General features: G+C 42.7%; 1 protein-coding gene across 1 annotated transcript in view; it reads left to right on the plus strand.

Moving 5' to 3' along the window:
- Positions 1–14786, plus strand: part of LOC107295857 (aldehyde dehydrogenase family 16 member A1-like) — a 45812-nt gene extending 31026 nt beyond the window's left edge. The window contains exons 12-13 of the mRNA XM_015825191.1: positions 778–963; positions 14530–14786. Of these exons, the coding sequence (XP_015680677.1) occupies positions 778–963; positions 14530–14706 (363 nt within the window). The 3' untranslated portion in view covers positions 14707–14786. The remainder of the gene's footprint in view (positions 1–777; positions 964–14529) is intronic.
- Positions 14787–27165: the final 12379 nt, after the last annotated feature.

Here is a 27165-nt window from a genome sequence, read left to right on the forward strand (position 1 = left end):
AGACTCCCCTCTGCAGATACTGGCCCTGTATATACCAGTGACTGAGGGTATGTAGGAATATGCTTGGGAGACAGGAGGAAGAGCTACAGACTAGGCAATATTAGATAAGAGGCAGCTGAGTCCACAGAAGCAATGAGAGGGTGAGGCAAGCATCTCAGAAGGGACCCTCCCGAGGTTCTTCAATCTGACAGGTAAGCAGAGAGAGATGGATTCTCAGACTGGAAGGAGTCTGTGGATGTAACTTTATTATGCAGTTATAGCTAGTACTTTGGGTGTGCTTCTTGTCTGGCCTGCCTTGCAAGATTAACATTGGGGCTGCAGGGGTCTGGCGACTCTCTTTTGGATTTGGAAGTCCTCATGAGAAAAGAAAAGAAAGATATGTATGAAAACGAAAATCAAAGAACTAGCAATAGCACTTAGAGTAACTTATATACCACTTCACAGTGCTTTATACCGTTCTCTAAGGGGTCTACAGAGTCAACATATTTCTCCCAACAATCTGGGTCCTCATTTTACCGAACTGGGAAGGATGGAAGGCTGAGTCAACCTTGAGCCAGCCAGGATCGAACTGCTGGCAGTCAGCAGAGTTAGCCTGCAATACTGCATTCTAACCACTGTGCCACCAAGGCTCTTCCATATAGATATTTCAACGGATTGATTTGGAAAGGAAATGGAGGCTGGCAATTAGAAGCTTTCGGGTGGGGATTTTGTTAATGGGAGAATTTTTATTCTCTCTATAAACCTTGAACTTTTTGCTTGTGTCTTTTTCTGCTGCAGGAAACCACTCTATATGGTGCCTGCGTTCACTTTCAAGAACCTGTTGGTGTCCTGGGAATTGCCTGTCCAGACGAACACCCCCTCCTCAGTTTTGTCAGCTTGTTTGCTCCAGCCATTACTCGTGGCAACTGCATTGTGATTATTCCCAGTGAGCGATACCCTTTGCCTGCCCTGGACTTGATTCAGGTATTTTCTGAATGTTTCTGACCTATTTTGAAGATCATTAAAAAAGGCATGAATGAACACATACGTGACGTATGCCTGCCCTCATGTGTGAACCTCAATTACTCCAGGGAGTGTACCACCTATTTCTCTTTTAAGTATTTTTCCCCCTGCTCATGGAATATTTATTTATTTAGCAAAAGAAAAAGTACATATCGGCCACTTGGCAAGACTCTGGGGTGTTGACATTATCAGAACCTGATAAAAACATAAAATTAAAAGTCATACAAATGTGATTAATGCAAGTTTTATGCAAGTTTAAGAACTCCAAAATATTCTTAGTTTGGACAAAACAGCAAGTGGCTGATTAGAAGTTTGATTTTGGAAATTTATAAACAGACTAAGGGGCCAGATGGATTTTAAATAAGATGTTGAAATTAATTACAAGAATCCTTCCTGTGGATTGTAAATATGTTTATTTTTGAAAGTGTATAAGAAATGTTGCCATGAGAAAATGCTGTTGATTGGGGGGAAAAGATAAGATGGGACTTTGAAGCTTGGACCACTAGAAGGAACCAGAAAGAACTAAATATTATAATTAAAGAGAGATCTACTATGCAGAATGGAGCAAAATATTCTTACCTTTTGAAGAATTCATGGATTTTTGAGAACAGTGCACTGAGAAACTCTTAAAATTGTCTGCTGTCATAAAGCCAGGTTCAAAAGAGGTTATAGAAGAGAAAGTAGTTTTATTGGACAAGACAGAGGCTGATTTGAATGTGGATTTTAAAATGACAGGTTACAAGAATGATATGAAAAAGGAAATGTCTATGTCTAAAAATCTTTTGGAGACGTCGTCAGAAACCTTTCTTGTTGTTTTCTCTGTACTGGGGGTGGAGGAGAAGCTAAAAATTGAGCCAAAGAAGTTGTGGTTATTATTATCCTTATGGTGGTTGTTATTTTAATTTGCTTTAGGAATGTCTACATTTTTTTCCTTTTTAGTCTGGAAGGAACAGGCAGAATGGCTTCTGTGGTACCCCAAGAATGCAAAATTCCTCACTTGGGAAGAGCCTAAGTCTGTCTTCGGGAAGTTGCATAAGAAGACAATTGTACACATGCCCTTATCCTGTCATAGTGTTAATAGATATACAGATATATTTGTAATTTATTACACAATTAATAAAAGCAAGGAGCTAAGATGGTTTAATAAAATGGAAGGAATTGAGGTGATAGGAGTAGGGAGTCAGATATCATAGCTATTAGCAATGTATCTCAACCTTGGCAACTTTAAGAGGTGAGGACTTCAACTCCCAGAATTCCCCAGCCAGCATGCTGGCTAGGGAATTCTGGGAGTTGAAGTCCAGAATTCTTAAAGTTAAGGTTGAGGAACAACTGTATTAGAGTCACACATGATTTCTTAACAACATATAGATTTATCCTCCCTTCCTTTAAGACAGGGTCTCAAATTATGTGTCTGCTTTCTGCCATTTTAGCATATTTTCTCACATTTTCAACAACACACTGAGGCCTAAATGTATCCATCCAAGAGTTCTTGAAGAACTCATGTAAAATTGCTGATCTAGCAAAAATAGGTAATTTGTTGCTCAAATCAGTCTCAGTGCTGGAACTCCACAAAAGTAAATTTAGCTCCATCAAATTTTGGCAGATTTTTAGAGTGTCAACAAATATGTGAATAGAAACAAGATGCTGTACTTGGATTCTCAACAGCCCTTCACAAAGTTTTTCATCGATGACTCTTGAGTAAACATAGTGTCTGTGGGATGAGATAAAATGTTTCTTTATGACCTACCAACTGCTTAAAGAAGAGAGAACAAAGAGTAGGAATAAGCAGGCATTTTTCTCAGAGGAGAAAAGACATGGAGGCCCTTGAGGATCCCTGTGCTGGGAACCATTGCTTTTTAAATTCTTGATAAAGGCTCTTGATTTCGGATTAAGCCCTGAGCTGGCTAAATTTGTAGATGATTCCAAACTGTACAGAGTATAGGTAGTCCTTGACTTACAACCATTTGTTTTAGTAACCATTCGAAGTTACAACAACACTGAAAAAAGTGGCTTATGGCCATTTTTCACACTTACGACCGTTGCAGCTTCCCCATGGCCACATGATCAAAATTCAGCCGCTTGGCAACTGGCATCGATTTATGATTGTTGAAATGTCCTGAGGTCACGTGATCACCTTTTGCCAAGCTTCTGATAAGCAAAGTCAATGGGGAAGCCAGATTCACTTTAGTAACCATGTTACTAATTTAACAACTTAAGTGATTCACCATAACAACTGTGTCAAGAGAAGTCATAAAATGGGGGCAATACTCACTTAACAAATGTTTCTCTTAGCAACAAAAATTTTGGGCTCAATTGTGGTCATAACTCCAGGACTACCTGTATCAGTTGCAATTGCCCTTTCGTATGTTTTAGACTGCCATTCCTTGTCATTCTTCATGCTGGTTAGGAATGATGAGAGCTTCAGTCCCATTAGAAGATGATAGTCAATTCTTTATTGCAGGGGGTCTCCAAACTTGGCATTTTTTTTATTCCCACACTGGCTGGGGAATTGTGGGAGTTGCAGTCTACAAGTCTTAAAGTTGCCAAGTTTTAAGACCCCTGCTTTTTATTGGAAAATATTGTCAATGAAGAACAGGAATAAATGGCTCTTTTAAAAATAATAAAGCAAGCATAAATTAAAACAATATTAAATATGTACATTAAAATAGAAAGGAGGAAGAAGAAAATTATAAAGATTTCTTTCTACTCTTCACAAGGAAAAACCTGGGTGAAATTATAATCTTCAATAGGTGTATAAACTATTTAAATCCATAAAATTATCATGCCTCGGCTTCCCTCTCTCCTAGATTTTGGATATAGCATGTTAGATAGCAATCATTTTCTGAAAAGACAAATAGACATGTGTATGGCCTACTTTAGGAAAATCTTAGGAAAACTGTATGATTCACTTTGTTTTGCTAGTTAAAGTAACAAGCAGATTGTTGGCTGACTTTGGATCTGTATTTCCCAAAAACCGGTCTTCTCTAGAATTGCAAAATAATAACCAGAGCCAAGGAGCTTCAGAACTCTTGACCTAATTATGTCAATATTGTTTCTTGGACTAAGTGATTGATTAAAAGAATGTGAGAGAGGTATTCCTTGCAGCTGGGTAGTTCTAGGGCCTTTGGGAATGGATGCAGTAAAAGAAAACAACTGGAACCCTAAACAAAGAGGTTCCTATATGCTTTCCACGCCATGCTCCATGCAAAGATAGATGAAAGTTATAGTCTGGCATAGCTGGAGGACACCAGCTGAGGGATTCATTACATGTACAGAAATCTCTAATGGTGGACTTGGTATTTCGTCTTCTATAAATCCAATTGTTTGCTTTTTGAAATCCATATTCAAACTTCCAACATTCAAGTGGATCTTTTTAAACATGGCAGTCAGACTTGCTTATTTTATCATTTGCTTCCCCATCTCACCCTATGATGTCTTCTTGCCGTTTGGAGGGTTTGGTGCGTTTTTTCATTTCATAGAGTTCATCACAGATAGTACAGTACAGCTTTCTGGGTTATAACAGTGAGAAAAATATTAAGGGTTTCCAGTTACAAATAGTAAGTCTAAGCTGCTCGAGGTGGCAGGATGTGCTACATCTACTGGGAAAACGTATGAAGATCTAAAGATGGGACAGAGAAAGTAGACAATAAAGAGCACAATGTTACTTTACAAGCTCTCATTCCCAATCTGAAGTTAGCAAAGCCGTAGCATTGTTTTGTACAGTTGTTTTGTATACTATTAAGCAGAATCACCTGTTGTCAGAATAGCATTGATGGAAAAATACTGACTTACTAGATTCTCTCTGTGGGATGAAAATGCAGTCGTTCAAATAGGAGAAGGGAGCCCTTGGGACTAAAATTCTTAATCCTTATAACAGGAATCATCTTGTCTACCCATCCCTACCTGCTCAAAATAAGCTACTTTGAATAAAATATGTCTGACATTTGAGAAGACAAGCATTAGATTGCAATATTGACTCTTAAACCAAGGGTGGACAACTGTCAGGACTGAAAAAGCTACTTTTTTCTTTTACTAAAGGACCCACCAACTTGAACCAAGTGCAGAATTCTGGTTCAAGAACGCCAAAATTTATCGTCTATGGAGATTCTCAGTCATCCAGGTCAGTTGTCCCAAAGGTGCTTTTTTCAAGAGGCAACTGGACTTTCTTGTTTTTTCTTTGAAGACATTTCACTTCTCATGCAAGAAGCTTCTTCAGCTCTGAGAGGATGGTGGGGAATGGAAAGATTTATACTCCTTGCAGACAGCTGGTCATTTGCATTCGTTTAGAGAGTCGCTGAGGCCATTTGGAGGTTTATCTGTGTTTTCAGGGCCACCTGAGTAGTGCAAATGGGTATGGAGCCTTCTTGGAACTGCTGAAAGGACTATGTTGTGTGAAGCTTCTTGGATGAGAAGCAAAATGTCTTCAGAGGAAAAACAAAGTCCAGTTGCCTCTTGAAAAAGCACCTTTGGGCCAAAATTTATCAAAATTGAACTACAGATTTATTAGGCCCCGAGAGTGTGGAAGGATCCATCTCCTGGTTATATTAGCTCTGTTGACTGGTGTTTTACTTAAGTTTCTATGTGCTTGAATTTTTGTCTTTATGATGTAATTGTTTTTATTTCTATTGGATAATGTTCACCATCCAGAATCACTTCTTGAGATGGGCAGCTTTATAAATTGATTAAATTAAATGATTAATTGCCTGAGCTCCTGCTCAGCTACAGAATTTGTTACTAATACGAGAACCAAACTCGCTAGTATAATGAGTCCACTTCTGGTTTTCTCCCAAGAGATCTTCAAACACTTAGTTTAAGGGGAGGAGATGGGAGGAATTGTGTTTCCATGTTTCATCTTTGTTAGATCATTGACAGCCCAAAGCTCTCTGCTGTATTACAAATCATCCCGACATTTATGGCAGTATGCGTGTTCTTCTGCTATCTTCTGTTTTTAATAAAGTTGGCAAGAGATGTTGATTTCTAAAGAAAGACTTCTCAATTTATCCAAACAAAGTTTGTTTTTGGATGAATGGATTGAACAATAATGTACTGCAGCAAGAATTTTATAGCATGGGACAGGTTTCTCTGACTTAGGGTCTGTCCTTCAGATACAAGTAGTTGTCGACTTACGACCACAATTGACCCCAAAATTTCTGTTACTAAGCAAGACAGTTGTTACGTTTGCCTCATTTTACAACCTTTCTTGCCACAGTTCTTAAGTGAATCACTGCCATTGTTAAGTTAGTAACATCCTACATTATAACTGTCAGTGCCCCAAACAGGCAGGCATGCTGGTTTTGGAGTGACCTTTCCTAGAAACCTAATGGCTTTGATAGAGATGTGTTGATGGAAAGAAATATCAGCTGTGTTTTTGCGTGTTTTATTTATTTTTATTTCTGTATAAACTTATAAATAATTTGGGGAGAAGCAGTAAGGAAGAAACAATATACAAGAAGCAAATCTGACAATTTTGGCTTAATGAGGCTTTCCCCCCCTATTTCTCTTCCATTTATCAAATAAAGTACAGGTAGTCCTTGACTTATAACAGTTTGTTTAGTGACCATTCGAAGTTAAAACGGCACTGAGAAAAGTGACTTAGGACCAAGTTAATGGGGATACCAGATTCACTTAACAAGCATGCTTAACAACTGCAGTGATTCACTTAGCAACTGTGGCAAGAAAGGTCGTAAAATGGGACAAAACTCACTTAACAAATGTCTCAGCAGCAGAAATTTGGGGCTCAATTGTGGTCATAAGTCAAGGACTACCTGTAAGGAAACAAGTTGGGGGTTCATATGCGCATGAGGAACATGGTACTAAAAATGGTAGATACAGGCTCACTTAGGTTCAGCCTAGAAATCTCAAATGGTTGTCAATAGGGCATTATAGTAGTCATTGTGTTTTCATTTTTTGTGGCTAGGGTTCTGTGGCAGCTTTTTTCCCCCCAATACCAAAAACCAGACACAACATGAATCATATCTAAAGCATGAGAGCTACACATTCAAGGATAGGTGTTATCCTGTAAGGAGAGCATATTGGCTTATTTTCCTATCATACTGAAGGAGACTGCATCTTGCTTTAGGTCAGCGGTTCTCAACCTGTGGGTCGCGACCCCTTTTGGGGTCGAACAACCATTTCACAGGGGTCGCCAAAGTCCTGGAGTTTTTCCTCATAGAATCCTTATGAAACGCAGTCCGGCATTTTTTTTTGTTTTTTTCCCCTTTTTCATGAGCTGTGCTATTCCCTCTTATTCTATTGGCTTTTGAAAGCCAATAGAATAGACTCTCTTGAATAGAGTCTAATTCTATTGGCTTTCAAAAGCCAATAGGAATTGTCCAGGCTGTCTCTGCCCTGCTGAGCCCGCCAAAAGTCCCATTCGGCAAACGTTGCTGCAAGTTGTCTGCAGCTAAGGCGAGCTTTCTGGAAATTTCCACCCCTCCCTGCTGAGCAACTACTAAATGTAAGTAAAAGAGGGCCAGGGGTGGGAGGGCCACCCAGGAGCGCCTGGGCCTGCCTGCCACCGCACCGAACGGGGGGCAATGGCGGGCGCTGGGAGGGTAGCTGGCGCGCGTGGGGCCTGGCCTTCCCCCCGTTTTCTGCTCCACCCCAAATTCGCCTCCCTTCCACTCTCCTTACGCAGCCATCTATGGCCTTAATACAGCCCTCAGTCTGTCTCGCTTTCAACATCCCCTAAAATTCTTCATTCAGGCAGGCTTCCAGAATTCGGCTGGCAGGATGCAGGTAACCCCTCCCCCCTGTCCTGCCGCCTCCCACGGCGCCGCGCCGCTCCGCGTCCCGTGCCTCCGTGTCTCAAGCCTCCGTGGCACAGAACTGCTGGCGTTATGCTTGGGCGGAAGATTTTTTTCTTTTACAGATGAAAAGATGGGGCGGGTGGGGCGGGTGGGCCCGACATTCGTGGGCAGGCAGGACCCCGACCACTGAGCCACCGCCTCCCCATCGCCCTCCACGCCAGCCGGCTCCGTCGCCAGACCTCCCAGCTGACGGGCGCAGGAGTTCGGCGCTGCGTCCAGCCGAAGAAGCAGGCGGCTGGGAGGCCGCCGCGGCGCCTACCTCCTGCGCCTGTCAGCTGGCGACCCCCGGACCTGCGCCCGTCGGCTGGGAGGTCCGGCGACGGAGCCGGCTGGTGTGGAGGGCAGTGGGGAGGTGATGGCTCGGCGGGCGTGGTCCTGCCTGCCCGCGAATGTCGGGCCCACCCACGCCATCTGTAAAAGAAAAAAATCTTCCGCCCAAGCATAACTTTTAAGGATTTTAAGGATCTTTGAGAGGGAGAGAGAAATAGAGGGAGCTGAGCTCAGCCGGTCCCCACGCCTCCTGGTTGCCTGGCCGTCCTCCGCGCCGTGCCGGAGCCTCCCCCGCACCACCCGGCCCGCCTCCCTCACCGTCGGAGGCCGTCTCGGCCCTCTGGCGCCCGGCGCAGCCCTGGGGCTGGCGGGCAGGAGCAGCTCCTTCCCAGCTCGCCGGGCTCCGTGTCTCAGAAGCGGCCAGGTGGCGGGGAAGTGGGCAAGGCGGCAGCGATGCCCGCATGTGCGTCGGAGGCCAACCAGCCAGCCCGGGAGGGGAGAAGCGGCGCCTTCCGAGCGGGAGCTGGTGCTCCGGCCACGCCCCTCAATTGGGGAAGGGTTTGGTGGTGAAGGGCTGCGTGGCATGGAAAGGGGCTCCCGCGACCCCACCGCTGCGATGGCGCTTAGGAGGCTGGAGGGGCGGGCAGGTCCCAGAGGGGCGGCTGGGAGAGGGCAAGAGGTGCCGGGATGAGGATGGAGGGCTCCAGGTTGGCGGGCGCGAGAGGGCGGCCAGCGGCTCCGAGGCGCGCGGATCCTTCGTGCGGCTTCTGAGGCCCCGGAGGTGACGCCGCTTGGCTCTCCGCCAGGCTCTCCGCCAGAGCCTCCCCCCCTCCCCGGGCAATTGTGCGGAGCTGCTTGTGTGTCCTTGGCAGCGCCTGCAGGCAAGGCTGTGTGCCCAAGCCGAAACGCCGCGCTTTTCCTACCGCTTCTCCTCCCGTTGGTCAAAGAGGCAGGCGCGATTTCCCTTTCCCTGGTTCTTTTCATCTGCGCTGGAAAGGACAATTTGGGCTATTTTATTACCGGTACCTGTTGCTTGTTTTATTACTTGTTGCCTTTGCTGAACCAGGAAAAATTGGTTAAAGTGATTTTCAAGCGCTGCAGAATGCCTCCAAGTAAAGCCGCAGCAATTACCCGGCCAATTTTCCCTGCTAGGGCATCTGTGTGTGTCTCCAGACCTTACTGGACTACCATCCCCAGCAGCCCTAAAAAGCACTGTGGAAGAGTGAGGAATGCTGGGAGTTGCAGTTCATCACCATCTGGGAAAACATGACTCTCCAAAGATCATTCCTTCCTTCCTTCCATCCATCCATCCATCTCCTTCCCTTCCCCTTCAATCTCTCTCCTTCCTTCCTTCCTTCCTTCCTTCCTTCCTTCCTTCCTTCCTTCCTTCAATCTCCTTCCTTCTCCATCTCCTTCCTTTCCCCTTCAATCTTCCTTCCTTCCTTCCATCTCCATCCCTTCCCCTTCAATCTCTCTCTCCTTCCTTCCTTCTCCCTTCAATCTCCTTCCTTCTCCATCTCCTTCCTTTCCTTTTCAATCTTCCTTCCTTCCCCTTCCCTCCCTCCCAACATTTTTGAGCAAGGAAGAGTAAGCTTCTCCAGCGAGCATTGCTATATTGTTTTTGTGATTAATCACTATGCTTTAATTATGTTCAATTCGTAACAATGAGAATACACCCTGCATATCAGATATTTACATTACGATTCATAACAGTAGCAAAATTACAGTTATGAAGTAGCAACAAAAATAATTTTATGGTTGGGGGTCACCACAACATGAGGAACTGTATTAAGGGGTCGCGGCATTAGAAAGGTTGAGAACCACTGCTCTAATATTTTCCTTGTGGGGGTGTATGATGTCTGGGAAGAAGCAAAAGAATTAGCCTCTTCAGAAGGAGCTGGAGATCCAATTAAAGATGCTTCAGGATGGATAAGTTTTACTTGATTGTAATCAGGAGGGGGGCTGGTAGTTAATTGCTGCCCTTCTGAAGCATTTTTCCACTGCTTGATGGCACTGATACCATCGATGTAAGATCTTTACTGGAGCCCGGGGTTCAAGATGTAAAGTATGCCCTATCTTTACCCAATCTCATAGCCTAAGCGTCCCGTGCTCAGGATACCAAGGGCAGTGTTTCCCTATCTCCTCCACCAGCTTCCTTATGTCTACCTCAGGCACTGTCACGCCTGATTTATGTAGCAGGAATCTGAGTTCCTGTGCCTGTTTCTGCTGGTGCTGAGATAACTTGCGGCCCATACTTACCACTGAGGGGTCCTAGAGGACGAAAGTGCACTTAGGGGTCTATTCCAGACGATGGTAAGTATGTTGGTTGCCGCTCCTTCCCTGGGGGGGTCCCAAACGTCCCTGTTCGGGCAGCCAGCTGAAGGAATCAGTGCTCAGTCATTGCAGGGTGCAAATATGGCTGACCGCCTTCGCAGCGTTTATTCTTTTATACAGTTTTCTAAGCAGCAAAAGTTTAACATGGCAATAATGTAGCAATAGCATTTTATTGGTTAAACTCCTTACCAATCCTTAAGAATATACAAGCCAGGAGGCCCCAAACAGGGAGCAGTTTGCTGCAACATCCTGTTGGTGTAACTTAGCTGATATCAGGCAGGTGAGGTCATTGTACCAGCCTGGGGTAGTTTCCCACATTGCCATAGTGATGTGAAGGGATGAGATCATGTAGAGAAAAGAGGCATGAAGGCTTTGGAGGGGCAGTTTGCTGCTCACGACCTCAACCTGGCCCCTATCTCTACATCTCCCGTTGACTTTGCTTGCCAGAAAGTCACAAAAGCTGATCACATGACCCCCAGACACTGCAACCATCATAAATATCAGCCAGTCCGCCAAGCTTTTGAATTTTGATCACGTGACCTTGGGGATGCTACAACAGTTGTAAGTGTGAAAATCGGTCCTAAGTGACTTTTTTTCAGTGCCGTTGTAACTTTGAAAAGTCACTAAATGAACTGTTGTAAGTCAAGGACTATTTGTACTGCACTGTGCCCTGTCCATCTTCAAATGTAACTGAGTTCCACAGCTGATTTATTGAGCAAGCCAAAGTCAGTCTTCCCAGCAAGCAGATTAAAAAAGGCCTGGTTTGTTCAGCCAATGACTAGTTTTATTTTCCCTTGCTTCTATCATTTCTCAGGTGGTATTCCAAGTATATTAGACAAGTTAAGAACAATAAGGTTTTTATATGGTGAGGGGGTTTTTTTCTCCACACATTAGTCAATTTTGCCTGTGTGCTGTGGACTTTTTTGTAAATGAGCATTTTTGAGGTTTACCTCTATTTATAGTTGGTGTGAGTCTGCTTCTGAGTTTGAAGCATGTGGGTTTTTTTCTGCTTTTGTGGGGATTATTGGGGGATAGGTCTGTCATTTTTGTTTTTCTTTTGTGGGTGCATATTTTGGTAGCATTGTGGGGATTGATATTTGTTGGGTTTTGTGGGGGATAGTTGTGGAATATCATGCAAGACGTGTGTCTTTTTTTTAAAATGTCACTAAGTCCCCTGATGGGAGATGAGTTTTTCTGGGGGCTTGTATGTGGTTTGGCATTTGGGGACACGATCTTTAGGGGTTTAAATGAAGAGCAAAAAAGGACAGATTAAGGAGTGATATCTTTTAAAGCTATTTTTGCTTTGTTCAATAAGAGATGCATAGGGATGACAGCAGACCAGGAATAAATGCTAGGCTTAGAATGACAAGCATAATTTATCAACAGCTTCCATTTTAGATTTCTTGCCCAAACTAAACCTTGGTTTAATGTCTTGAATGAATTAAAATCTTTGGTAATGCTGCTTCATGATTCCTGTGAGAAATATAAGTGGCAATCCAACTCAAGGTATTCTGACAAGGTCCCCCTTAACCTGGAAGCAGCCAAGATACTGTTCTGTCCTTGTTTTTCTTAAGCTTGTGAACTCTAAGATGTATGGACTTCAATTCTCAGAATTCCCCAGCTAGCATCTTAAAGGTTGAGACACACTGTATTAGATAATCACAGAAGAAAACTGGGTGTTCCCGAGCCACAGTTTTCAGGGTTGTGAGCCAAGTCTTGTCTTTTAAAATGGAATCTGTTTTAAATTACCAGCAGTCTTTTCCTCTTCCTTCATAAAGTGTTAGGTGACATTATACCTTTACTTAGCAGGAGCCACTGTACTCAATCCTTTCCTTGGCAATCAATAATATAAAAACAATGCATCCATGTTAGATGACCAATAAGGGAAAATATATGTAGCTCAGGGTTGAAATGAGAGGGTCTTTGATACTCTCTGAGCTTGGTTGTTTTCTTGCAGATGTTTCATTACCTAGTCCAGGGGTAGGCAACCATGGCTCTTTTATGACTCGTGGACTTCAACTCCCAGAATTCCTGAGCCAGCCATGCTGAGGGGAAAGAGAGAGGTTTCCAAGCTGAGCCATGCTGGTTCAGGAATTCTGGGAGTTGAAGTCCATGAGTCATAAAAGAGCCAAGGTTGCCTACCCCTGACCTAGTCCAGGGCTTTTCAACCAGTGGTACGGGTACCACTTGTGGTACATTGGCACCTGGCAGGTGGTACGCGACCATCCTAGAAAAGTGGTAGCGGGGGAGGGGAATGAGCTGAACCGGTGGCAGCACCGCAAAAGCCTGAGTGAGAGATGGCTGGAGCTGCAGGGCTGTCAGGGCTCAGCGGGAGCGCCAGGATCAGCGCCAGGCTCCAGCTGGAGCTCGGCGCTGATCCTGGTGCTTCTTCTGAGCCCAGAAGAAGCACCGATCAGCTGGAATGTTGCAGTATCTCCAGGGTCTTGTGATTTACATTCAGATGCTTGGCAACTGATTCATATTTATGACGGTCACAGTGTCCCAAGGTCATGTGAAATGACCAAAACCTGCTGCAACCACTCAGAAGACGGGGGGAATAAAAACCAAACACCCCCCCACCCCATCCCCGCTGCCAATTCTCAACAGAAATGCTCACAACAATGAAAACCTCGGACAGGAGGAAGAGCGCCGCCGGGCGGGCAGGCAGGTGTCTTGCTCGGCTGTGGCTTGGGGGGCACTTTTTTCAGTGCCATTGTAACTTCGAACAGTCACTAAGCGAACTGTTGTAAGCCGAGGACTACCTGTACTTTATCACTTTTTTCCTTTTTTGGGGGGGGTCATCAAGTTTTTGACATCTTGCTAGGTGACTAGTGGTACTTGGATATTGCCATATCCTAAAAGTGGTACAATGGGTGAAAAAGTTGAAAAGCCCTGACCTAGTCTATCATTAGTCTGACTAGTATGGATGATATTACCTAGTTTGGGTAATGAAACAAATGCAAGAAAACAGCCAGGCTCAGAAAGCACCAAAACCCACTCATGTTCGAAAAGGTTGCATCGGATTTATTTATTTTTTATCACATTTTTATTAGTTCATCAAAATATAAAATACAAAAGGAAATTCAAAAAAGTAATAGAAAACTAGTAGGAGGGGGAGGGAAAAAGGAAAAAAAATGGTGTAAAGAGGAAAAAGTAAAGAAAAAGGCACTGACTTCTAACTCTCTTTAGCACAGTAGAAAATAACAACATTATAACCTCAACTTTTTACTTTTACGCAGCAGTATATACTAGCCATTTTTATAATAACAAACCTATCTAATTAGCAAAGACAAAATCAAAGTTTCTTTTTTTTTTCATTGCCAGCTCAAAATCCAGAAGCAATTTCCAAATAGAAACAAAATTAAATATATTCTCCTCTTTGGGTAAAAGAATCAGTTTGACCATCTCTGCTTCTCCTAGCTGTGGAGAATAATATAAACTTCTGTTTACTCATTAATCTTTATCATAATTTATATTAAAAGAATTCCCTATGCTATTTCAATTTTTTTTTCTAACCCTGAAGGGAGAAAAGGTTGCATCACATTTATGATACTGACACTAGCTGAGAGAGAGTGTTTGAGAATGTACTCTAAATTCACAGAGTAAGGCCTATTCAAGAAACTTAAAAAGAGTGTTTGCCATGAATCAAATGCTATGCATCAGGGAGGATCCTACAAGGAAGAGGTATAAACATTCCAGAACAAACAGGAGGAAGAGGAGAAAATTTTTATTACATTTTATTAAATTTATATATAAAATTCTATTTATTTATTAAAATTTTATGCCACCCTTCTCCCCTAGAAGATGACTCTGGACTCTAGTGTAAAGCTGCAAAGGTTTTGAAAGTCTCAGTCCTAAATCAGTACAGCTCTATTCGCTTTATTGCTTTATTGTTCTATTCATCTACATAGCATTAATATCCAAACAACTTCAACAGTGTTTTCTTTAGTGTTTTGCTACGTTTGGACCGTCCTTTTAAAGTCCGTCTTGTAGGAGGTTGTTGAAGTGGGTGTCTCCTAACTGATGGGCCACCACCATGTCTCTTTTTGTAGCCATCTGTTGTCTGGTAAACAAACATACAATGGCATCATAATGATGTTGATTCTTTCACAAACAGGGTTCTGGCCTTGTGGAATGGGCTTCTGCTGGGAATCTGAAGAGGACATGGGTGAATTACGGAATTGATAAACATTGTTGGAGAGATCACGAAGAATCAGGAGAAGAATTTCTCTACCAGGCCACCCAGTGTAAAAGTGTCTGGATGCCTATGGGTGACATATTTGCCAACTGAGCTTCAGGGAGGTAATTGGGAGGTGGGGCAGGGTAAAAAAACCCACCCCTATTGTTGATAATAAAAGAGCATTTCTCCATTTTGTTTAAACTGGTATCAAGCCGTTTTGAATGGAATTGGTGGTTCTTTCTGTGTATTTTCCCTTAGCAAATTCGCATTCCTGGTGAGACAACACAGCCTCCCTCCCATGTATCCTCATCCATCCTCAGGTTAAGTGTCATGTTAGGCAACTGTTAGGCAGTGTGGGGCTATCCTTAATTCTTTTGAAAGGAGAAGGGCCACCCTAGGCTGTAGGAAGAGCCATAGTAGCCAAAAAATCACAAGGAATTTCCTAGCACCTTTTTCAGACTACTGTAATGAATAAATGCCTAAGCTGTTGACAGTTGAACATAACTTCATCAGATGCATGGATGGATAAAGCAGTGTTTCTCAACCATGGCAAAGTGTGAACTTCAATTCCTAGAATTCTAAGCCAGCCGTTCCCCATGCTGGCTGAGGAATTCTGGAAGTTGAAGTCCACACATCTTAAAAGTTGTCAAGGTTAAGAAATAATGGGCTAAAGTGACATGGAATTTATAGCAGGATGTGGCAGAGGGAGGGAGGGGAAAAGACAGGATGATTAGTATACAGGTGATGGAGCTGCAAAGTGGTTGAGATGGATTTTTGGAAAGGGGGATTCTGGTGGATTTATCAGGTAATTTTACAGGGTTTCTTTGTTTTTGTAGAATTTGCAACTATCCCATTTTATGGCTTACAGTACAGTATTCACACTTTTCTCACTGGGCACCACCTGTTGGCAACTGTGCTGAGAGGAGCCTGCAAGGTCTATGGAAAAGACTAGTCGTCAGAAGCTCCAATGTGTCTCACATTGCTTAGTCCAAGAATAGACTGTTACCCAGTAAAAAAGGTCAGATTTAGGATTGCCAAATGAGATATTTCAGGAGCTGGATTAATTTCTCAAATGTGTGTCTCTTATCCAAGCTTAGTCTAATTGCAACTGAGTTAATTATAACTTAAAAGAGAGCCAAGTTGGAAAAGATGGATGATTATTGCCTTTTTTTGTAACAAAAATTGCCACTTCCTATTCAGCTCAACACAATATTCTTTGTAAACTTTTTTTTTCATCACTCAGCTTAGGGAAGGGAGAGAGAGACATAGTTCAGTGGTAATATGATTTATTGTGTTCAGAAAGTTCCTGGTTGTCATCTGTGATATCTCTATTCACTTGTTCATCAAATGTCGAGGTCATTGAACTCCAGAATAACTCTGAGCCACTTCACAATTAAAATAAGATAGAAAACAGTATCAAATAAGAACATCAACTCCAATGGAAGGGAATATACATAGCTCAGGGTTGAACTATGGAGTGCTTGGTGCTCTCTAAGCTTGGTTGTTTACAGATGTTTCATTACTAAACTAGGTAGCATCATCAATGCAAGTAAGTGGGGGTGAGAAGTGAAATGTCTTCAAAGAAAAACAAAGTCCAGTTGCCTCGTCAAAAAGCACCTTTGGGATAACTACGATCTGGATGACTGAGAATCTCCATAGACATTCAGCCATCAATAGACACACAGAGATAAAACACATTTACGCACCATTCAAAAGAGACAATAAAAAGTTAAGCAGGAAAGAGATAGGAACACATCCTCTCCAGCAGCCAACACCAGATAAGCAGGGTTTAATACCAATCAGGCAGAAAACAATACCCTAATCAAGGAACTATCAAGGAGAAAAACCACGCCTCCATCCAAACAGGCAAGTTACTGTATATAAACAGAGAACAAATAATTACGCTCACTAATAATGTTACTTAAAATGTTGAGGATCTGCTGTCATGCTGGCTGAGGAGTTCTGGCATCCTAAAGTTGCCAAGATTGAGAAACACTGGATTAGACTGACCAGGGATGTACATTAGCTTAAGGCCATATTGCAGTGTTAATTTTTTCAGTTTTAATTTTATTATTTTTCCATATTTCTAGTACTTACACCTGTGGAGACCTTGGTGCTCTCTTAGCTTGGTTGTTTTCTTGTATATGTTTCATTACCCCACTAGGTAATGTGATGATGTTACTTAGTTGGGTAATGAAATGTCTACAAGAAAACAGCCAAGCTGAGAGAGCACCAAGGATTCAATAATGCAACCCAGAGCTACAAATATTCTCTTCTATTGATAGTACTTATCTTCACCGCCCAGAGGCCTTGATATTTCAGACATTAGGTGGAAAGCCCCAGCTTTTAAAGTTTGTTTTAGACTTCATCCTTTCCTGTCTATTTGGGGCACCAGAAGTTTAACAGATTGAGGCATAAAAGGTTGCAGTATTTGCAGCCTTGCTAAAAGTGTAAACATCAGATATGCTCGGGTGAGCTTGAGTAAGAAAAGCAATTCACAGCTGAGTTCTGGAATTCTTTGTGACTCAGAAATGGAAAAACGCCCACAATTTGCAGTGACTTCATGACCCTTCAAAACTACTTGCAGAACAAGGTTATATTGAGGTTAAGAGGGCTATCTCAAGAATCGTTTCCTAAACTGGTATCTTTCACATCTGTTGGGACTTAGAATCTGAGCTAGCATAACCATTCATGATGCTGGGAATTCTGGGAACTGTAATCCCAATACAACTGGAGATTGTCGGTTTTGGGAAGTGGTTTTCAAACTCCACCTCAACACAACTTGCTTGTAAACATTGTTGGCGTTCCATCGTTGCCTTGGGTCAATGGGACATTTGAGACATCTCTCACTAGGAAAGGCTGGACTCTAAGGGATCAGTGGCAAAGCTGCTTCCCAAGTAATCAAACTCAGCTATTCTGCAGCTTTCCGTTTTGAAATGTGGCATGGGAGAAAAAAACTTCCTTCAGGCTTTTTCTGATTGGTGACTCTCTGCTTCTCTTCCCAGCATCCCTTTTACACCATTCATTTGGATGGAATGAAAAGGGAAAGTGACTCAAATGTCTACCATACTTTAAATACGTTAGTAAGGCATAAGAAAAAAACTACTTGCTTGCCCAATCTCCAGAGTCTTTTTGTTTATTTCTGTTTTGAAGACGCCTTGGCACGAACCAGTCCCACAATGATCTGCTTTTCTTCAGCTGCCATCCCCTCTCTAATTCTCACACAAGAATGCATACAGGTTTATGGCTGCCCATTTGGTTCTCCATGCCTCTAACCCCCCCCCCCCCAAGTCCTTTGATGATAGGATGCCAGAGCGGGCGCCAAACTGAAATTGGTGGACCTGACATATGGTATAAAACACAAAAAAGAAATTATTAAAGTGGAAATGTGAAAAGTTCTTCACCTAGTCCTGGAAAAACAGTCAAAGGACTTCTGAAGAAAGCATTCCATGGATTCTATCTTGCCTCATTGGGCGAGAAGCTTCAGGTGAAGATCTTAGATCCAGCCAGTTAAATGCCTAAACCATTTATTTGCAACTCATTCCAGTAAGGTTCGCACGGGTGAGGTTATGGCTTCGCATTTTCTGCAAGCTGAGCCAAAATGAGAATGAAGGTCTTTTAACATGCCCTTGCTTAATTCCAAGACATCCATTAAGTGGTGGAGCTCATTTAACCTTGATTTATTCAAGGCTTCTTCCCTATTGCCAGGACAAGCTGTACAGCACCATGGTATGAAAGAGAAGCGTTAAGGTGGACCAAACTGATATCCAGCAAGCACCTGTTTCAGAGATGCAGGAGGGAGTCTTTTACAACTATGATATAAATGATGCGTGCCTACTCAGGTGGTGAGACACCGGGAGTATCCTACTCAAGGATCACCTTTTATTTCATGGGAATAAATGCACTAGTTTTAACTTGCTCTCAGAACTGAAAGCCAGGGCTTATCAAACGACGATCTCCAGAATCCTAGGGTGGGATCCACAAGAATTTGATAGGTTCTGTAAGGGACAAGAGCAAAGAGTTCTTGATCGGGTGTTCCACAATTTTTTTTAACTACAGGTAGTCCTCAACGTACAACCAAAATTGAGCTCCAAATTTCTGTTGCTAAGTGAGACAGTTGTTAAGTGAGTTTTGTACCATTTTACAACCTTTCTTGCCACGGTGGTTAAGTGAATCTCTGCAGTTGTTAAGTTAGTAAGATGCTTCCCCATTGACTTTGCTTATCAGAAGGTCACAAAAAGATCCCGGGACAGTGCAACCATCATAAATATGAGCCAGTTGACAATCTTTTGAATTTTGATCACGTGGCCATGGGGATGCTGCAACGGTCATAAGTGTGAAAAATGGTCATAAGTCCTTTTGTCAGTACTGTTGTAACTTTGGTCACTAAACAAACTGTTATAAGTCGAGGATTACCTATAACAGATTCCAGCCCTGAAAAGGTACTGAAAAGCTGTAATACAGATGAAATTCCTTCTAATTTCAAATTATTGACACCCTGCCTTTCTGCTTGCCACTGTGTGACCATTTTCAAGAATTAAACATATCCTTCAAATGTACAGTATAAACAAAGCACCAGATCTTAGGACCTGGTCATCCTTCCATTGACTTGTTTTTGTTCAATTCTTCAGTACTCAGTCATGTCCTGCTCTTCACGATCCTGAGGACCATAGCACACAAGCCCCTCCCCCATCCTCCACTGTCTCCTGTAGTTTACCTAAATTCATGTTCATTGCATCGATGGTACTGTCTAACCATCTCATCTTCTGCTGTCCCCTTTTGCCTTCAGTCTTTCCCAACATCTCATTAGGTGGCCAAAGTATCTGAGCTTCAGTATCTGATTGTGTTATGAGCCAGGTCGCCTAGGCAGAAGCAAGCATCAGTGGAGTCCTTTATTGCTTTGATTAAAGACCACAACAAACGGCCCTGCAATGGCCTGGTAAGGCTCCATGCCACACTACCCTGAAGGCAGCAACCCTCAGTCCCCAAAAGGCAGTAAACAACAAAGGATGTCCAAAGAGAGGGTGCAAGCTCACAGGGCAAGGTCCAGAATCCAGGCACAAAAGCTGAAGGCAAGTCCACAGGGACAAAGGCAAGTCCACAAGGGAAAGCGAGTCCACGAGGCAAAAGGCAAGTCTGGACATTTTGACTTTAAACAGCACCTAGAATTTTTCTTTTCCTTTATTCCATGATTTAAGATGACTTCAGATTCATAATATATTTCAGCAGGGTTATAGTGGTGTTCACAAAAATGCATAGCTGCGGCTTGTAATAGGTGTAGAGCAATGTAATGTTAAGTAATAATCTCAGTTAATGTAGGCAACTAAACAGAGCCAGTTTAGTGCACTGGTTAAAGGCACTAAAGGTTTCCTAGAAACCAGGAAATTGTGAGTTCTAGTCCTGCTTTAGACATGAAGCCTGCTGGGTGACTTTGGACCAGTCACTTTCTTTTAGCCCTTAGATGCAGGAAATAGCAAATCACATCTGAAATATTGCCAAGTGTACAGCACATATACTAAAATTGGAACAATACAGAGAAGATTAGCATGAAATATTGCCAAGAAAACTGCAGACCTTGTCCAGGTAATCATCAGGAGTTGACCCTGACTCAAAGGCATATATACACAGACAAAATACCCAACTAAAGCATAGCAGAATGGTTGTATCCAATCACAGGAACTCAAACACCTGCAAATGGGTCAAACTTTTTACATTTACGTTGCTGATTGGGTGACTGAGTTCATAACATGGACTTTAACCACACCGTCTGGTTCACATGTAATGATAAGCCAAGACCTCTGGCTTACTGGAAACAAACCAGGTGTTGCAAACCAGTGACTTGCTCCTGCTTGGCAGTTTCTGCTTGTGGAATCAGCTAAATTAGAACAAAACCACTGTCTGTAGTTTGCTTAGTGTTACTTCGATGTGGGGATTCTTATCTTGTTCTTTCTTTGACAAACCAGAGCTGTCAATGAAGAAAAAACTCACACTTTCTGGGCAAATTGAGTGGGTGGGTCAGCTGTGTCCTACCTACATACCTTTCATCTTGGACTTCAGACCCTCCTCCCTTATGTACCCATCAAGTTAATTTCACATACTACTTGGCTCTTGAGAGAAAAAAAGGTTCTCTGTTTTATCCTCATAGTTTACACATGAGTGATAAGTGAGATTAAAAATAATTAAATAAAATATGCTAGAAGCAGTAAAAGTCCCCCCCCCCCTTTAAACCATACTTAAGAAGCCAATCTGTCATTGCCCTGTCAGAGCCTGGTTCGGAGGAGTTGGAACTGGGACCATCCAACAGGCACATCTCCCCTGGAATGCTGTCCCAGGCCCCTCAGGCATTGGGGGAGGTGGTCGACTGGATGGGAAGCTGCCTACCCTCACAGACACAGGGATTGGCTGCAGACAGGCAGTGGTGCTGAGAGGCAGCAGATCCCCTCTGATGAGGAACAGCTGCCTCCCCCACTCAATCCAGACAGAACACCGGCTGGCTGTTCCATCCGAGGCAGACAGACCACTCAATAGAAATGATTTTAAAACAGATAAATGTTTATTGCAGAGGAAATACCTGGATCTACAAGGTTACTCCTGGCTTAACACCTCTCTGTTCATTTCCATAGGTAAATTGATGTTGGATTTTCCCCTCTTCTGCCTAAGCGTCACATGTTGGGATGATTATGGGATCTCCAGCCGTGTGGCTGGATGCCATGAACAAGAAGAACAAAGAACCCCCATGTGGCCAGTGTCCAGGAAGTCTCCCAATGCCCTTTAGAAACTCCTCCCACTGACCTAAAGACAAACCCAGCCTTTAACCCAATAACTGCCAGGGTCCAGAACATGCTGTACACTTGGCAATATTTCAGATGTGATTTGCTATTTCCTGCATCTAAGGGCTAAAAGAAAGTGACTGGTCCAAAGTCACCCAGCAGGCTTCATGTCTAAAGCAGGACTAGAACTCACAATTTCCTGGTTTCTAGGAAACCTTTAGTGCCTTTAACCAGTGCACTAAACTGGCTCTGTTTAGTTGCCTACATTAACTGAGATTATTACTTAACATTACATTGCTCTACACCACAGGTCAGCAACCCGCGGCTCCGGAGCCACATGTGGCTCTTTGAGCCTTCCCCTGCGGCTCCCAGTCTCCTCTGCCATTTGCAAAGAGAGACAGAGAGAGGCACTTGCGCTTCCCTTCTCTCTCTCTCTCTCTCTCTCTCTCTCTCTCTCTCTCTCTCTCTCTCTGTGTGCGTGTGCGTGTGTGTGTAAAAAAGAGAGTGGACTCACCTTGTTCGAGGAGCCGACAAGCTTACTGGGCGGGGCTCCTGCCTTGGCTGCGTCTCTGCAGGAAGCAGGAAGGGCAGGAGAGAGCTAGCTAGCCCAGCTATGCTCACTCAGGAATTCTGGGAGTTGAAGTCCATGAGTCATAAAAGAGCCGAGGTTGCCTACCCCTGAGCTTGTTGAAGAACAGCTTGAAGCCAGCTTGCCAGGTGAGCAGAAGATCGGAGAGAGGGAGAGAGAGGGGGGGAGAGAGAGAGAAAGAGAGAGAGGGGAGAGAGAGAGAGAGAGAGAGAGAGAGAGAGGGAGAGAGAGAGGTAAAAAAGGATATATGCAGTGTTATCTTCATTTTAGATATCAAAAGGGTTTTGCGGCTCCCAGTGTTTTGTTTTCGGTGGGAAATGGGTCCAAGTGGCTCTTTGAGTGTTTTGGGTTGCCTACCCCTGCTCTACACCTATTACAAGCCGCAGCTATGCATTTTTGTGAACACCACTATAACCCTGCTGAAATATATTATGAATCTGAAGTCATCTTAAATCATGGAATAAAGGAAAAGAAAAATTCTAGGTGCTGTTTAAAGTCAAAATGATGGTATGGCAATTTAAAAACTATTAGGTCCAGTATGTTTGCATTGATACATACTTCCTTTTGAATACTAGCATGGGTTTACATACACATTTCTAAACTGTTATTTATTTACATTTCCTTTCTTGAAAAGGAAAATCTAAACCTTCAAGAATCTGAAAGCCCAATCCAGCCATAAATGCTATTCATAGTTTCCCCATCTTTATTTTATGCAATTCTCAGTTTAAAAACTAGAACAATTTCTGATGCCTGAAAAGAAAACACTTTTATTCCAAATATACTATCTTCAGGCAAAATTATATATTTCTGGTTCATAGTGGTAAGATTACAAAAGTACAGAAATAAATCCATCTATTTTAATTTTGGTTTTTCTTTTCTTTAATGCTTAAGTGATCTAATTTTTAGAACCTAGATCAGGGTTTTTGAACCTTGACAACTTTAAGATGGATTTCAATTTCCAGAATTCCCCAGCCAGCATCTACACCAAATCCTCACCCCAGGACTTGTGTCTGATCAGCTGCTAAATCATTTACTGTATGTCAGATGGGCTGATATGAGTCTAGACAAGGAGAACACACCTGGCTTCAGAACCATACAAGGCCTACTGCCAGGTAAACAGTAACATCCATCTTCAGAGGTGTTGACAGAAATACAAGTTGAGATGGATGCTCTAAAGGAGATTTTCCAAAAGTATGATTGAAAGCCAACAAAAAAACCCACAGAGGAGACTACAAAAAATATAGCTGTCATGGTTCCGATAGAATAGATGAAACAGTTTGCTTTAACAATAGCCTTAATACCAAAAAAAGGGAAATCTTTGATGGTCATATAATGGGGTTGAGTTGATTTTCATTGACTATTGGCCATCTGATCAATGTACCATAGCATGTGTAAGCAGAAGACCCTGACAGCAAAAAATTATGGCCAGAGCTTACCTAGGTAGGTAAAAACAAGCAATAAAGAAGCAACTTTCATATTGAACAATTTATTTTCAAAGAGATGGTGGCATGGATGTATCTAGAACAATGTTTCTCAACTTTGGCAACTTTAAGATGTATGGACTTCAACTCTCAGAATTTCCCATCCAGCATGCTCTGCATCAAAATCAGGGAATGGGGCAGTCTTTCCAATTTTAGCACAAGACAGGTTAAGAAAAATGATGGATTGGAATTGTTTGCCCTCCTCAACATCACCAGCCAATAGGAAAAACTTTCAATTGAAGGTAAATATACATGGATGACGTTGCAGGATCCAATATGAGTCAGTCACCAGGACCAAAGGTTTAATCTTCCATGTTTTCAAGCTCATGCTGAAGCCCATCATCAGGAAATTCCTCTCTCTCCAGAATAGGTGCAGCAGGCTGTTCTATGCATTGCACAGGTAGTCATTGACTTAAAACATTCATTTAGTGACCGAAGTTACAACAGCACTGAAGAAAATGACTTATGACTATGTTTCATACTTACAACCATTGCAGTATCCCCATGGTCACGTGATCAAAACTGAGCTGCTTGGCAACTGACTCATATTTATGACAGTTGCAGTGTCCTGGGGTCATGGCATCACCTTTTGTGACCTTCTGACAAGCAAAACCAATGGGGAAGCCAGTTTCACTTACAACTGTGTTACTAACTTAACAACTCCAGTGGTTCACTGAACAACTGTGATAAGACAGGTCATAAAATGAGGAAAACTCAACAAATGTCTTACTTAGCAAGAGAAATTTGGGCTCAATTGTGGTCGTAAATCGAGGACTACCTGTGTTTATATGGTGCCTGGTTGTGTGTAGCTTTTAGTTGTTAATTACAGTGTTTGAGGACTGGCTGTTAAGTCATTGTTGTTTCTTTGTGCGGCTGAGCCCTCTGCCCTTAAGTACTTGATAAACTGGTGGTAAATTAGTACTCCTGTTGCTCTCCCAGGCCCTTTGTCAGTCAACAGGAGTGCTGATTTACCACTAGCTTATCAGCTACTTATGTGCAGGGGGCTCAGCTGCCTAAGGAAACAACAATCAATGATTTAACAGCCAAACGTCAAACACCAGAATTAAAAACTAAAAGCTAAGCACAACCAGGCACCAAGTAAATTCAGTGCATAGAACAGCCCACTGCACATATTCTGGAGAAAGAGAGAAGTTCCCTCCTGCAGGAGCCCAAAAGCTTGGAGGAATAAACCTTTGGTCCCAGTGTTCGATTCAGATAGGATCCTGCAAAACTTTAGTTGTTCTTCCTGATGCAGGGTGGAACTGGGAAAGAAGGCTAGCCTAGGGATGTGGATCCCTGCTCTGATGTTGTGCAAGTGTTTTGCACTGGGGTGTCCAAAGAAGCCCAAGCTGATAGTTTGGGGCACACTCTGGAATAATGTCATTCTGAAACAGTGCTAAATCCATCTCTCCACAGAATGCTACATGTGTTTTAAAAATAATCCCTGAAACAACTGACAGGAGTGTCTATGGAGATTCTCAATCATTCAGGTCATGGTTGTCCCAAAGCTGCTTTTCCAAAAGGCAACCGGACTTTCTTGGTTTTTTCCTCGTAGATGTTTCTTCCTTTCCTTCAGTTCTGAGAAGCAAAACGTCTTCAAGGAAAAAAATAAAAGTCCAGTTGCCTTTTGAAAAAGCACTTTTGGGACAGCTGGCAGGAGGTTTGATGTGTACAATAGGAGCGTAGGAATATGCTGAAGGCAACAGGAGAAAGAGGTGGCTGTTTTTATGGGGAGATCATTCCTATGGCAACACCTATTCTTAAAGAAGATGGAAATCCCCACTTTAACTCTGGAACAGCTATAGATTAGCAAGTCTCAAGCATGGCAACTTGTTGGCTAGAGGATTATGGGAACTGAAGTCCACAGGTCTGAAAGTTGCCAAGCTTGAGAAACACTGGATTAAAACTGCTTATATGGTGGACTGAGAATGAGATTAATGTGACATTCATAAGGATCTGTCTTGCCAGGGCAGGTGGAAAAAGGCAGCCAGGTTGAGAAGCATCCTACTCAAGCTGGCTTCATCTGACTCACCACTCTTGGCCTTTGAGAGCAAGCACCCACTCATACTTTTCCACCGGGTGTGTCGGTGCACATTCTGTGGGCCACTCTGATAGACTGTGTTTGGCTTTGGGGTTTCTTTTGTTTTTTCCTAGAGTTTCTGGCTTTGTAAAACAGAACTCTCTCATCTCAATTGGAGAACTTCATGCTTCATGCAGGTGCTCTCTGCTGGAGCAGAATCTGAGCGAGAGGGAACATATTGTGGTTAATGGCTGTCATGGTTCCGACTAATTAAACACTTCAAAGAACTTTCAGGCATGTTTATCCTAAAGCCTTTATTAACAGTGTTATAAATTAACGGCAATCATGGAGGTTTATGCCAGAATCTGAATTCCTCTTGCTGGCATCTAACTTTTCTTGCTAAACCCCTCTCTTATCTTGCAGTCACAGGTCACATCTTCCAATTAGCCCAGAGGGCAGAGATTCACTTCCGTTCCTTTTCCCGGCTTTTGTTGTTATTCCCCTCCCTTTTCTCTGTCATCTGAATTAACCCTAAAAATACCAGACAGTTCTGCATATTTTGTCAAAGCAAGAATATTCAATATTAGCAGCGTTGACAATGGCCCTGTTCATTTCTAAGAAAAGATGTGTTCAACCTACCATTAGTTATGATTGGGAACTGTAAAAAGCTTTCAAAATATTGCCCCTCCACATAACTTTTTTGTAAAAGCCACTGTCCTTAATCTCAATTCTGCAGAACAAATTGTTGTTATCTTAGTTATACAGGTAGTCCTCAACTTACAACAGTTCATTTAGTGACCATTCAAAGTTACAACGGCACCGAAAAAAGTGACGTAGGACATTTTTCACACTTACAACCATTGCAGCATCCCCATGGTCACGTGATCAAAATTTAGAGGCTTGGCAACTGACTCATATTTATGGCAGTTGCCGTGTCCCGGAGTCATGTGATCCCCTTTTGCAACCTTCTGACGAACAAAGTCAATGGAGAAACCAGATTCACTTAATAACCTGTGTTACTAACTTAACACTGTATTGATTCACTTAACAACTTAGGCAAGAAAGGTCGTAAAATGGGGCAAAATTCACTTAACAAATGTTTCATTTAGCAACAGGAATTTTGGTCTCAATTGTGATTGTAGGTCGAGGACTGCCTCCATAGGATAATTAAACATTTGCATTCAGCATCTGTTTGAAGTATCTTTCATTTTCCATTATTTTTACTTTACATTTTCCATAACTAACCAATCAATTTTATCTATGGCCCAAAAGCAACCAACAAATATAAACTTAGCATTGGATGAAACAGTTTAACAAGTATAATATTTAATAAATATTACATAATAGGCTTAAAACACAGCTGATTGATTTGTTACTAAAAGCCTGTTTTTATAGACATAGTTAAAAATCTTGTTAAATGGACTTCCAGTTTGCCGCTGCAGCCACCGCGGACATTGGAAGGTGAGCTCCATCTTCCATATCCGATTTCGCACCGCTGGGGGACCCTGGAAAGGGTCAAAAGTTGCCCTGTAGGGGCGACAAGCAAAGAGGGGACCCCTGCTTGATCGAGGGAGGGCAGTAGCCCTTCCGCTCGATCCGGGGAAGCCCTCCAAATCGGCAGACGAAAGACCGGCCATAGAAATATGGCCCATCACTAGGCTGCAGACAGCCGAAGTCAAATTTGTACTAAAGATACTTGTATGTCATTGA

This window comes from Protobothrops mucrosquamatus, unplaced genomic scaffold (assembly GCF_001527695.2).
Source record: "Protobothrops mucrosquamatus isolate PMUCROS unplaced genomic scaffold, P.Mucros_1.0 scaffold2539, whole genome shotgun sequence".
NCBI classification, from domain to species: domain Eukaryota; kingdom Metazoa; phylum Chordata; class Lepidosauria; order Squamata; family Viperidae; genus Protobothrops; species Protobothrops mucrosquamatus.